Source organism: Carcharodon carcharias, chromosome 6 (assembly GCF_017639515.1).
Source record: "Carcharodon carcharias isolate sCarCar2 chromosome 6, sCarCar2.pri, whole genome shotgun sequence".
Taxonomy (NCBI): Eukaryota; Metazoa; Chordata; class Chondrichthyes; order Lamniformes; family Lamnidae; genus Carcharodon; species Carcharodon carcharias.
In genome coordinates, this window is record NC_054472.1 from 57,246,889 (window position 1) to 57,259,451 (window position 12,563).

Here is a 12,563-nt window from a genome sequence, read left to right on the forward strand (position 1 = left end):
ATAATGTGGATAAATGTGAGGTTATCCAGTTTGGTAGCAAAAACAGGAAGGCAGATTATTATCTGAATGGTTATAAATTGAGAGAGGGGAATGTGCAACGAGGCCTGGGTATCCTCGTACATCAGTCGCTGAAGGTAAGCATGCAGATGCAGCAGGCGGTAAAAAAGGCAAATGGTATGTTGGTCTTCATAGCGAACGGATTCGAGTACAGGAGCAGGGATGTCTTGCTGCAATTATACAGGGCCTTGGTGAGACCACACTGGAACATTGTGTGCATTTTTGGTCTCCTTATCTGAGGAAGGATGTTCTTGCTATAGAGGGAGTGCAATGTAGGATTACCAGACTGATTCCTGGGATGGCAGGACTGACATATGAGGAGAGATTGAGTCGGTTAGGATTATATTCGCTGGAGTTCAGAAGAATGAGGGGGGAGCACAGAGAAATCTATAAAACTGTAACAGGATTAGAGAGGTAGATGCAGGAAGGATGTTCCCGATGGTGGGGGAGTCCAGAACCAGGGGTCACAGTCTGAGGATATGGGGTAAACTATTTAGGACTGAGATGAAGAGAAATTTCTTCATCTAGAGAATATTCAGCCTGTGGAATTCGCTACCACAGAAAGTAGTTGAGGCCACAACATTATATGTTTTCAAGAAAAAATTAGATATAGCTCTTAGGGTGAAAGGGATCAAAGGATATGGGGAGAAAGTGGGAGCAGGCTATTGAGTTGGATGGTTTGCCATGATCATAATGAATGAACGAGCAGGCTCAAAGGGCCAAATGGCCTACTCCTGCTCCTAGTTTCTATGACTCTTCAGGATCATGACTAGTTATGCCGATGGCCCTGGTCAGATGGCTTGCAGACAAATACCGTAAAGTCTCAATATGCCGTTTCGCACGAAAGCTAGAAAGGCAGTAAGCAACAAAAGAAAACCTAAAACTTTCAGTTCTTCCGAGAGTAGTTGAACTGAAACGTTAACACTCTTCTTTCCACAGATGCCGCTGACGCGCTGTGTATTCCCCGTATTTTCTGATTTTATTTCAGATTTCCGGCATTTGTCGTATTTTCCTCTCGAAAATTTTCCCAACCCCGTGAGGGTGGATTTGGGGCTGCGGAATCGGTTGGGGTGGAGGGGGGGGAGGTGGAAATGTGGGGGGCAGGATCACAGGTACCGATAGCGAAATGACAAAAATATGAAAAGGATTACTTTGCTCCAGTGTTTATCAGGAAGTTTGACCGGGGTGCCTCATCACTCAAACTATTCGAGTAAATCGTTTCTTCAGACTCTTATGCACTTTTTCAATCCCATTCCATTCATTATAAACATCTCTTTTGAATAAAAATTGTACTGATTTGTAACATGTCCGGCAGTCCATTGGTAAATATTCTTACTGCCCCTTTCAATTACAGCCAGCTTAAAGTGGCGCGATTGTTTCGAGGTAACAGACATTTCTCCCGCCCTCTGCTCTGATTGGATACAGTGTCTAATTCATGGGTGTTTCCGGCCCAGGGGCTTCTCTGCTTTGTCAATCAGTGATGGATGCAGCTTCCGTCAGCTTGGCTCCGTGCAATCCTCTCTGCATCATGAGGACTCTGCAGGAGATTCAGGCCACTTTACAGGTCGCGAAAGTGGACCCAGCCGAGTTACAGCCGTTGGTTCAGTGCCTGTCGTTCAGTGATAGTTTCAGCTCGGAGGATTACTGCCTGTTGGAATTGGACGACACGCTTTGCAAATACATCGAATCAGGACAGAGGTAAGGTTACTTCTGTGACACAGCAAGAGCAACGTTTGTCTCTTGCCCTCTTCACCACGAGATGTTCAAAACAGGGAAGTCCAGGTTGTTTTTGTCCCCGTAGAGGGCACATAGATGCATGTAATGCCACCTCCCAGGACCATATATGTAAAATTAAAATACATATCCCAAACCAGGAAAGGACTGAGGTTTTCAGAAGATGAACAGAAATGATATTAATAGTTGAGGTATTTTTTCATTCAGTATATGAAATAACATTTCGACTTAAAGTCCTGAAAAAAATATTTTGCTAAAGGACAAGAACGCTTAAACGCAAAGAGGCGCCACGGATGGATAAAGGCATAAGGGAAAATTGAGTAATGGAAAGAGTTGTACAGGACATGGAGAGCAGAGGAGAGAAGGAGGGAACGGATTGGAAGAAAAGCCCCACAAATTAGGAAGACAGAGAAAGTGTAAAATTAAATTATCAAGGAACATAAAACAAAATAATAAAATATGCCACAAAAAGGAAAAAAAAAACTTGTATTTATATACAACAACAAAAATAACTGGAAAAACTCAGCAGGCCTGACAGCATCTGCGGAGAGGAACATAGGCAATGTTTCGAGTCCATATGACTCTTCATCAGAACTAACAAATATAGAAATGAGGTGAAATATAAGCTGGTTGAAGGGGGTAGGATAGGTAGAGCTGGAATAAGGGCTAGTGATAGGTGGAGGCAAAGAAGAGATTGCCAAAGATGTCATAGACAAAAGGACAAAGGGGTGTTGACGGTGGTGATATTAGCTAAGGAATGTGCTAATGGTGACATTAAGGGTAGAAAGCAGGATGAGTAAGTGACAGGTAGCCCTAGTTGGGGTGGGGTGGGGGGAAGGGATCAAAATAGGCTAAAAGGTAGAGATAAAACAATGGATGGAAATACATTTAAAAATAATGGAAATAGGTGGGAAAAGAAAAAAATATATATAAAAAAAACTTCCTACCCAAAATCCACAAACAGGACTGTCCTGGCAGACCGATTGTGTCAGCCTGATCCTGCCTCATGGAACTCATTTCTTGCTATCTTGACTCCGTTCTCTCTCCCCTTGTCCAGTCTCTTCCCACCCACATCCGCGATTCCTCTGACACTCTACATCATATCAACACTTTCCAGTTCCCTGGCCCCAACTGCCTCCTCTTCACCATGAATGTCCAATCCCTCTACACCTCCATCCCCCACCGGGATGGTCTGATGGCTCTCTGCATCTTCCTCGAACAGAGGCCCGAGCAATCCCCATTCACCACTACTCTCCTGTGTCTGGCTGAACTTGTTCTCTCACTGAACAATTTCTCCTTACTCGTTTCACTTCCTCCAAATTAAAGGTGTGGCTATGGATACCCGCATGTTCCCCAATTATGCCTGTCTCTTTATGGGTATGTGGAACATTCCTTGTTCCAGTCCTACTCAGGCCCCCTCCCACAACTCTTTCTCCAGTACATCGATGACTGCTTCGGTGCCACTTCATGCTCTCGTCTGGACCTGGAAAAATTTATTAATTTTGCTTCCAATTTCCACCCCCCCCCCCATCATTTTCACATGGTCAATCTCTGACACTTCCCTTCCCTTCCTTGACCTCTCTGTCTAAATTTCTGGTGATAGACTGTCCACCAATATTCATTACAAGCCAACCGACTCCCACAGCTATCTCGACTACAGCTCCTCACACCCCGCTTCCTGTAAGGACTTCATCCCATTCTCTCAGTTCCTTTGCCTCCGTCGCATCTGTTCTGATGATGCCACTTTCAAAAACAGTTCCTCTGACATGTCTTCCTTCTTCCTTAACCGAGGTTTTCCATCCATGGTGTTTGACAGGGTCCTTAACTGTGTCCGGCCCATCTCCCGCGCATCCGCCCTCACACCTTCCTCTCCCTCCCAGAACCATGATAGGGTCCCCCTTGTCTTCACTTATCACTCCACCAGCCTCCGCATTCAAAGGACCATCCTCTGCCATTTCCGCCAACTCCAGCATGATGCCACCACCAAACACATCTTCCCTTCACCCTCCCTTGGTGGCATTCGGCAGAGATCGTTCCCTTTGGGACACCCTGGTCCACTCCTCCATCACCCCCTACACCTCAAACCCCTCCCACGGCACCTTCCCATGCAACCGCAGAAGGTGCAACACTTGCCCCTTTACTTCCCCCCTCTTCACCGTCCAAGGGCCCAAACACTCCTTTCAAGTGAATGTTAAGTAATGTTTTTTGCTTCAGTGTTCACCAGGAAGGCAGATCAGATGGACATGGCATTGGAAGATGAGATTAGAAATGATATAACCACATTTAAAAGTGAAGAGATAAAAGAAATGATGAAACTCAGGATAAAATCCTGGTCCAGATGGATTGCACCCCTGAATTTTAAAAGAAGCAAGAAAGAGTTGTCAGAGGCACTAGCACACATATTTAATAATTAGTTAGAGAAAAGATTTAATATGAGAGGACAGGTGGATAGCTAACATTATACCTATATTAGGAGATAGAATATGTCCAAACAACATCAGTAGTAGGAAAATAATGGAATCCTTACTAAAGGAGAAAATAGAAACAAAATCGAGAAACCAAAATATAATCACGAATAGTTAACATGGGTTTCAAAAGGGCAGGTCTTGCTTGACCAACCTCTTTGAGTTTTTTGAAGAGGTAACAGAGAATAAACAAGTGCAATACAATAGGGGCAGTATTTCTGTTTCCAAGAGACCTTTGATCAACTATAATCAACTAATGACTAAAATCAGAGCACGCAGAATCAGGGGACACGTAACAGATAGCTGGCTGTCAGACAGAAAGCAGAGTGTAGGAGTAAAGGATGGTTATGTCGAGTGACAGATGTTAGAAACTTGGTCCCAATGATTTAGACATCGGGTCTGCCTCTGCATCCTATCTGTAGTAAAAAATCATGGCACCTTGCTGTGGTTTGGTGAATTGCCTTTGGGCAGAGAACTGAAGAAGAAGAATTGAAAATTAGAGGAGTGATTGGTAAACTTTTATTGAACTGTGGTTCAACCACAAAGTACTGGGCCATATTATAAAAAGGGTATAGAAGCAGCAGAGAAGGTGCAAAAGAGATTTACAGGGATGATACCAGAGCTATGAGGTTATACTTATTACCAGGAATGGATGAACAGCTTGGGGCTCTTTATTTCTTGAAAAGAAGGCTGAGGGGTAACCTATAGGTTTTCAAAATTATGAAATATTTTGAAGAATAGGTAGATGGAGTGTTTCCACTTGTGTGGAAGAGCAAACTTAGTAGCCAGCGAGAAGGGAATAGAGGGTTATGCTGATAGGTGACGAAGAGGCTTGAGTGGAGTATAACAGTTGGCATGGGCTAGCTGGGTTGATTGGCCTGTTTCTGTGCCATATATTCTATATAGCAACCCTGCTGCTGAGAAACTGTATAATGGAGTTATTTACAGCACAAAAGGAGGCCATTTGGCCCATCGTGTCTATGCCAGATCTCTCGAGAGTAAACCAGTCAATCCCATTCACCTGCTTTATCCCCTTAGCTCTGCAAGTTTATTTCCCTCAAGTGCCCATCCAATTTCCTTTTGAAATAATTGATTGCATCTGTTTCCACCACTCTCATGGACAGTGAGTTCCAGGTTATTACCATTTGCTGTGTAAAACGTTTGTCCTCGTATTCCCCCTGTATCTCTTGCCCAAAACCTGAAATCTGTGTCCCCTAGTCTTTGTACCATTGGTAACAGTTTTTCCTTGTCTACCTTATCCAAATCTGTCGTAACCTTGTAAACTTCTATCAAATCTTCCCTCAATCTCCTGTTCTCCAAGTACAACCCTGCGTGTTCTCCAGCTTAACTTTGTAGCTAAAATCCCCATCCCTGGAACCATACTGGTAAACTTCCTTTGCACCCTGTCAAAGGCCCTCATACCTTTCCTAAGGTGCAGTGACCAGAACTGGTTGTCCTACTTTAGTTGTGGCCTAACTAGAGTTTTATAAAGCATATATACATACATATATTGTCCCTAATAGGACCCATGCCACCTCCTTCTTTCTGCTTAGTCTTTACATTCCAGTAGAATATTTTTGGGTTACCTTTTATGCTGACTGCCATTTGATTTTCATATTCTCTCTCTGCCAATCTTATTTTCCTCTTCGCTTCCCCTCTCAACCTATTGTAGCTGACCTGGTTCTAGCTTGAAGAATTCACTTGATATGTATCATACATCCTTTTCTTGTTTCATCATATTCTACATCTCCCTAATCATCCAAGGAGCTTTGGCCTTATTGGAATGTACCTAGCCTGTAGCTGAAGCATCCCTTCCTTAAAGATCACCCATTGTTCCATTACAGTTTATATTGTGAGTCTTTGGTTCCATTTTATCCTGGACCAGATCCTTTCTCATCCCATTAAAATTAGTCCTCTTCCAATTTAGACATTCTATTTTCGTTTGTTCCTTGTTTTTCTGCATCACTAATCTAAACCTTATGATACAATGATCACTCTTACCCAAGTGTCCCCCCCACAGACACTTGTTCCACTTGGCCCACCTCATTCCCCAGCATCTGATCCAGCAATGTGCCCTTTGTAGTTGGAAAGAGACAATATTTGTCAAGGAAGTTCCCCGAACACATTTCTTAAATTACACCCCCCCCCCCCCCCTTTACTCTAACCCTCTAACCAGTTGATATTTGGGTAATTGAAGTCTCCCAGTATCAGCACTCTGTAGTTCTGGCACATCCCTGTGATTTCTCTGCAGATTTGCTCTTGTACACCTCTTTCAAGATTTGAAGACCTATAGAATACTGCCAGTAGCATGATCATACCGATTTTGCTTCTCAACTTTAATCAAATAGGTTCTATCTTTGCCCATCAAGGACATTTTCTCATTCCAACATTACAATGTTTTCCCTAATCAGTACTGCTGCCCAACTTCCCCTTTTTTCCTTTTCTATCTTTTCTGAACACTTTACATCTTTGAATATTAATCACATAGCAGTTTTGAGTCATGCTTCCATTATTACCACGATATCATTTTCCCACATAGTTATTTGTGTTTGTAGCTCACCAACCTTATTCTCCACACTGTGTGTTGACATACATGCATTCTAAACCTCTATATTCATCATTGTCCTTCTTAATTCACTCTTATCTAATATGGTGCCACTCCCTTCTCTATTACTGTCTGACATTCTCAAATTATGCACCCTGTTCCTCTTTTCTGCTCCTGTATGCTGATGCCCACCTCCTTGCTATTTTAGTTTAAACCTTCCCCAATCAAACTAGTGAACCCTCCCTCGAGTACACTGGTCCCATCCTGTTGACATGCAAATCGTCCCTTTTGAATAGCTGCCTCCTGCCTATAACTGGTCACAATGTTCAAAGAATATGAAGCCCTCCCTCCTGCACCATGCCTCAGGTCTCTCTATTTCCTATTTCTGCTCTCGCTAGTGTGTGACACTGCGAATAATCCAGAGATTACTACCTTTAAGGTCCTATTTTTTAACTTCCTCCCTAACTCCTGAAAATCTGACTATTGGAACTCAATAGCTGCCCTATCTATGTCATTAGTCCTGACATGTACCACAACTTCTGGCTTACTCCCTTCCCCCTGCAGAATATTCTGCACCCTCTCAAGTGATGTCCTTTACCCTGGCGCCTGGAGGGGCAATACCATGCAGGACCCTTAATGACATGCTCCCCTAAAACATGTGGTGTTGTGAAACTCCTGCATGGCACAGAATTGCAAGCAACAAGTTTCAGCTGCCCATGATCTAAAAAAAATCTCTATTCCTTCTTTTACAACTACTTAGTTCCTTGTTTAAAGTATTAATCTGAATTAATGCCTCCAGACCTGTGCTAATATTCCTATTAATTTACTTACTGGTATGCTTGCCTTGATTAAAGTTTTTAATGACTTAGCTCCTAATTTGAACGAATGCCCTTGGGAGAGAAAGAGAAATACTCACCAGCCAACCCTGGGACAGCACACTTGATTTTTTTTTCAAATGCGGCAGTCGGCTGTGAATCCATTAGCTCTTTCATCCTCCTGCTGGTCTCGCTGTGCTCACTGTTGGTGGTGTTGCCGCCACTCTTTTTTCATCCCATTGGTCTCACTGTGCTCTTGCTCTTGACGCTGCTATCGTTTATTTTATGTTCACCCCCCTACCACCACCACCAAGCCTTGCTGTCCTCTCACTCTCAGTGCTCCTGCCACCCCTCTTTCATATTTCCCCCAGTCTTGCTGTACTCTTGCTAAAGCAGTAGATTAGTTCCTAGCTCTGTTGCCTTGGAGGGTTGAATGGTATGCACGATTTTTATGGTTTGACATGTTCAAAATAAGGACATATCTAATGTTATTTTTCTTTAAAAATGCTTAAACTCAGTTCAGTGTTTTGTTTTTTTTTTGCTTTCAGCCTGACTATTCGAGGTGATATGGATGAACATGCTGTGTTGTGTAGTGAAGATAAAACTTATGATCTGAAGATAGCTGATACATCAAACATGTTGCTCATCATACCTGATTGCAAAACCCCTGACCAGCTTACATCTGACTTGAGCACAGATCATTTGATACACTGTCAGGTGAAGTCTTTATGTAAACAAGGACTTCTTGAGGGAATAATTAACTCTGCACACCCATGTGTGTATTGAGATACAAATGGGTTTTATAAAAACTATTCTCCAAATGTGAGTATCGCTGACACAGCCGTCATTTACTCCCTGTTCCAGTTATAATGAAAAGGTGGTGGTGGACCATCTTCTTGAACCAGTGCAAGTAATTTGGCACAATTGAACAGCTTGCTGGGCCTTTCAGAGGGCAGTTAAGAGCCAACCATGTTGGTATGGGGCTGGAGTCACACATAGGCCAGGCCAGGGTAAGGCAGCACATTTCTTTCTCTAAGGTGTATCAGTGTGCTATTTGAGGTTTAATGATAATCTGTCATGTTGCCTTCTTTCCTCACCACTGGCTTCGTGAGTTGCAAAGAAGAAGATCTTAAAGATGGATATCTCAGCATAATCAGGGAGTTAACCCATATGACTTTGTAACCCACTAACCCATTTGGCATTGCCCGGCACTTGCGTGGCACGAATGTAACTTGCCGCTTCTCAGCCCAAGCCAGGATAATGTCCAGGTCCTGTTGCGTTTGGACATGGACTGCTTCGGTATCTGAGGAGTCGTGAAAGGCAGCAGTGTGTACCATCTACAAGATGTACTGCAGAAACTCACCAAGGCTCCTTAGGCAGCACCTTGCAAACTCATGACCGCTACCATCTAGAAGGAGAAGAGCATTGCTATGTGGGAACACCACCACCAGGAAGTTCCCCTCCAAGCCACTCACCAGCCTGACTTGGAAATATATTGCCGTTCCTTCACTGTCGCTGGGTCAAAATCCTGGAACTCCTTCCTTAACAGCACTGTGGACTGTAGTGGCTCAAGAAGGCAGCTCACCACCACCTTCTCAAGGGCAATTAGGGATGGGCAGTAAATGCAGGCCTAGCCAGTGACACCCACATCCCGTAAAATGAATAAAAAGAAACACTCCATCACAGTGCAAACTTGAACTTCATTGATGGTAGAAAACCTTAAGAGGTATTTTGGTGTTCACAAGATATTGAAAGCAGCACCTCAAATGATTAAACCATAAAAAAATTACTGGGATACATTGAAAAAGGTATGGAATAATTAAATCCCAATGTATGATAAGTCTATAAATGCTTACTGAGACTATGTTTGGAGTACTGTGTGCAGTTCAAGGCTCTACATTATAGGAATTATGTGGGTGAAGTTAAGGAGATACTGTGTAGATTCACTAGGTTGCTGCTTGGAATGTGGAGATAACAATACAGAGACAGACTTGATAAATTGGGGCTTTTTTCATGAGAACAGAGGAGATTATGTGGGGGAAAAATAAAATACTGCAGATGCTGGAAATCTGAAGTAAAAACAAAGAATGTCAAAACACTAAAGTCAAGTATTGTCTCTGGAGAGAGAAGCAGTCAACATTTAGGTCTCTGGCCTTTCATCAGAACTGAAAAATGTTAAATATGAACAGGATTTAAGCAGGTAAAGGGGCAGGAAAAGAACAAAAGGGAGAGGTTTGTGATATGTCAGAAGGCAAAAATGATTGAGTAACAAAAGTGATGACAGTGCAAGATTTAAATGAGAGAAGTATAGAAACAAAAGATTGGTCCAGAGGAAGTGTAAATGGTTGCAACAGAATACTGGAGGGGGAAGGAAGTGTGGAGAATCTGTCAGAGAAGGTTTGTGGGGCCCAGGAATATGCTGGAAGAAAGGTAGACCCCCCCCCCCTCCAGAGGTTCAGACCCAAATACTTGGCTGTGGAGGCAATTTTGAGTAAGTTAAATTGTAAAAGCATACAGGTTTTGTACAAAAAGTAAAATAGGAATTATTTGGGGTTAAATTACAAGTGTCAGTGGGTTTCTTGTTATTGGGTTTGAATACAAGCAACTTGCAGAAATAATACAATTGCCTTCAAACTGAAACTGAGATTGCATATCTTCATAATTCATCCTCAACCAGCCACTTCCAATGCTATAGTGGTGTTTGTTTTAATTAAACATCCTTTGATTTTGTACAGATTTATGGTTTTGCCAAAAGCTACTGGGAGTTGAAAAGATCTCGGCCGAAATTGAAGAAGTTAAAGAAACTTCTAATGGAAAACCAATACGAGGGGCCTTTTAGTGAGAAAGAAAGAAGTTCAACTTATCCAAAGGTATTTTTTATGTGTAGTTATCTCTTTTTGGACCATTATATTTAACAAGTTAGAATGTATGTTAGCTCTAGATTTCAGACTAGAATTTCTTGTTGATTTTTTGCATCCCTCAAACCAGCAATGCTGAGGGTAATTATAACAACCCTGCTGCTGCCTAGCTTGAGATCAGCTAACTCAATACAGACCATGGGTTAAAGTGGGATTCTCCTGGTCTTATGGTCCAGCTACTCACAGGGATAAATCTGCTGAGCCATAAAGGCTAACTTGTGGCCCAGGTAGTAGACTCCCACCTCTGAATCAGAAGGCCATGTGTTCAAGTCCCACTCCTGGAGCACAAAAATTTAGGCTGACACTCCCAGTGCAGCACTGAGGGAGTGCTGTACTGCCAGAGGTGCTGTCTTTTGCGTGAGTTGTTAAACAAAGACACAAGCTGCTTCCTCTAGTGGATGTAAATGATCCCATGGTTTTATGTCAAAGAGGTTTGGGGTAATCTTCCTGGTATTCTAGCTAATATTTATCCCTCGCTCAACACAACTAAGACAGATTATCTGTCCATTATCACATTGCTATTTGTGAGACCTGACTGCTGTATGCAAATTGGCTGCCATAATCCCTCCATTCCAACAATGATTGGGCATCAAAAGGACTAAGTTAGTTGCATTCTGAGATGTCCTGTGTAAATGCAAGTCTGTCTGTCTTCTTTCAATCTCATGTGCAAAGCTCCATAATTTGAAGAACTCCCACAAGGCGAAGAATATCTGCAACACGGAAAATAATAATTGCATTTTCAAGTTTACAATAAAGGTCATAAGAGAGCGGGCCCTTGTGAGAGAATCTTATTGAAGGTGTCAGTCTTTGTTCCAAGACCTTCCTCCCTCAAAATCTGTAGATTTGGTTTATTGGGTGGGAGGTAATTTGCTGTCAGGATTTGTTAGTGAAACTTAAGGTGGCAACTGAGTGGAGAATGAAAGCGAATTGTAGGATGATATTTTCTTTCGTTGTTGAGCTACACTCGGTGCCACTTCACAGCACTGCTCCAACTCACTCTGAGATTAAACTGCACCCCACCACCCTGGGGAACCACGCATCGTAATTTGATCATGTCCCCCCCACCCCTCACAGTTTTGCTTCGCCATAATTTAGTACATTTTATATCTGATATGTTTGTCTTTTGATTGATATTGCTTTTCTCTTTGCATTTCAGTATACAAAGGAGGATTTAATGGAAACTATTCAAGCCAGCGAACAGGAAATAATGCAGCAGTTACAGTTGATACATGCATGCAGGATTGAAGGTAAATTGGAAGAGTGGAGATGAATGGGGGTAACTTTCCACAGAGGCTGTCCTGTTTATTTCGCATAACTTCACCGAGCCACAAAAAATGTCTAAAAGTTACTTATGATGCTTTTTTCCCCTGCGTTAACATACTATTGCATCAAGATTATGGTGAATGAGTAGAAGAAACCTCTGCAGAAATTCAATATTTGAATCTCTGACTCACCACTTTAAAGACCACACTGTCTGCTAGGCTAGTAGGTTAACATAATATGTTGCTTAGATGTAAATACCTGAAGGTCTCAGATTCCCACAGTCATAGCTTCAATTTATTTCAGTCCAAGCAACATTAAGCAGCAGCTGAGTGGGCTTTACACATCAAAGGCTGTGGGCCTTGACCACACCCAAGCTGCATGGCCTTTGTATCAAGAGCAGCACTGATGGCTCCATTGATAATTGCTCTGTATGGCACATTACTGAGCCAGCCCAGGTTCAATCTGTTGTCAAGGTTAGTTGGGGTGCAAGGGGAGACATCAGTCAAGGACACCTCTTCTGCTCACTGTCCAGTGATTCCTGCTGGAAAATGTATGGTTTGGATGAAAACCAGAACGTAATTGACTGTGTTGTCCTTACTCGCCACAGTAGAATAACCAGAAAATCAATGTTCCCTTGAAAATGCCCATGCAGGTGAGTGGCTGGGAAGTTGTTCCTTTTTTTGGACCTGTACCGAAGTGTGAGTTGCTAACTTTTAGATAGGACCGATTAAGGCATCAAACTTGGAAACCAAGAGCTCACCAGAAT

General features: G+C 42.6%; 1 protein-coding gene across 2 annotated transcripts in view; it reads left to right on the top strand.

The window, feature by feature from the left end:
- The first annotated feature begins 1,516 nt into the window (after nt 1–1,516).
- The window catches only part of dscc1 (DNA replication and sister chromatid cohesion 1), a 56,000-nt gene continuing 44,953 nt past the window's right edge, over nt 1,517–12,563 (top strand). For both annotated transcript variants that reach the window (XM_041189058.1, XM_041189059.1), the window contains exons 1-4: nt 1,517–1,755; nt 8,165–8,333; nt 10,352–10,486; nt 11,691–11,781. In XM_041189058.1, the coding sequence (XP_041044992.1) occupies nt 1,538–1,755; nt 8,165–8,333; nt 10,352–10,486; nt 11,691–11,781 (613 nt within the window). In that variant the 5' untranslated portion in view covers nt 1,517–1,537. The remainder of the gene's footprint in view (nt 1,756–8,164; nt 8,334–10,351; nt 10,487–11,690; nt 11,782–12,563) is intronic.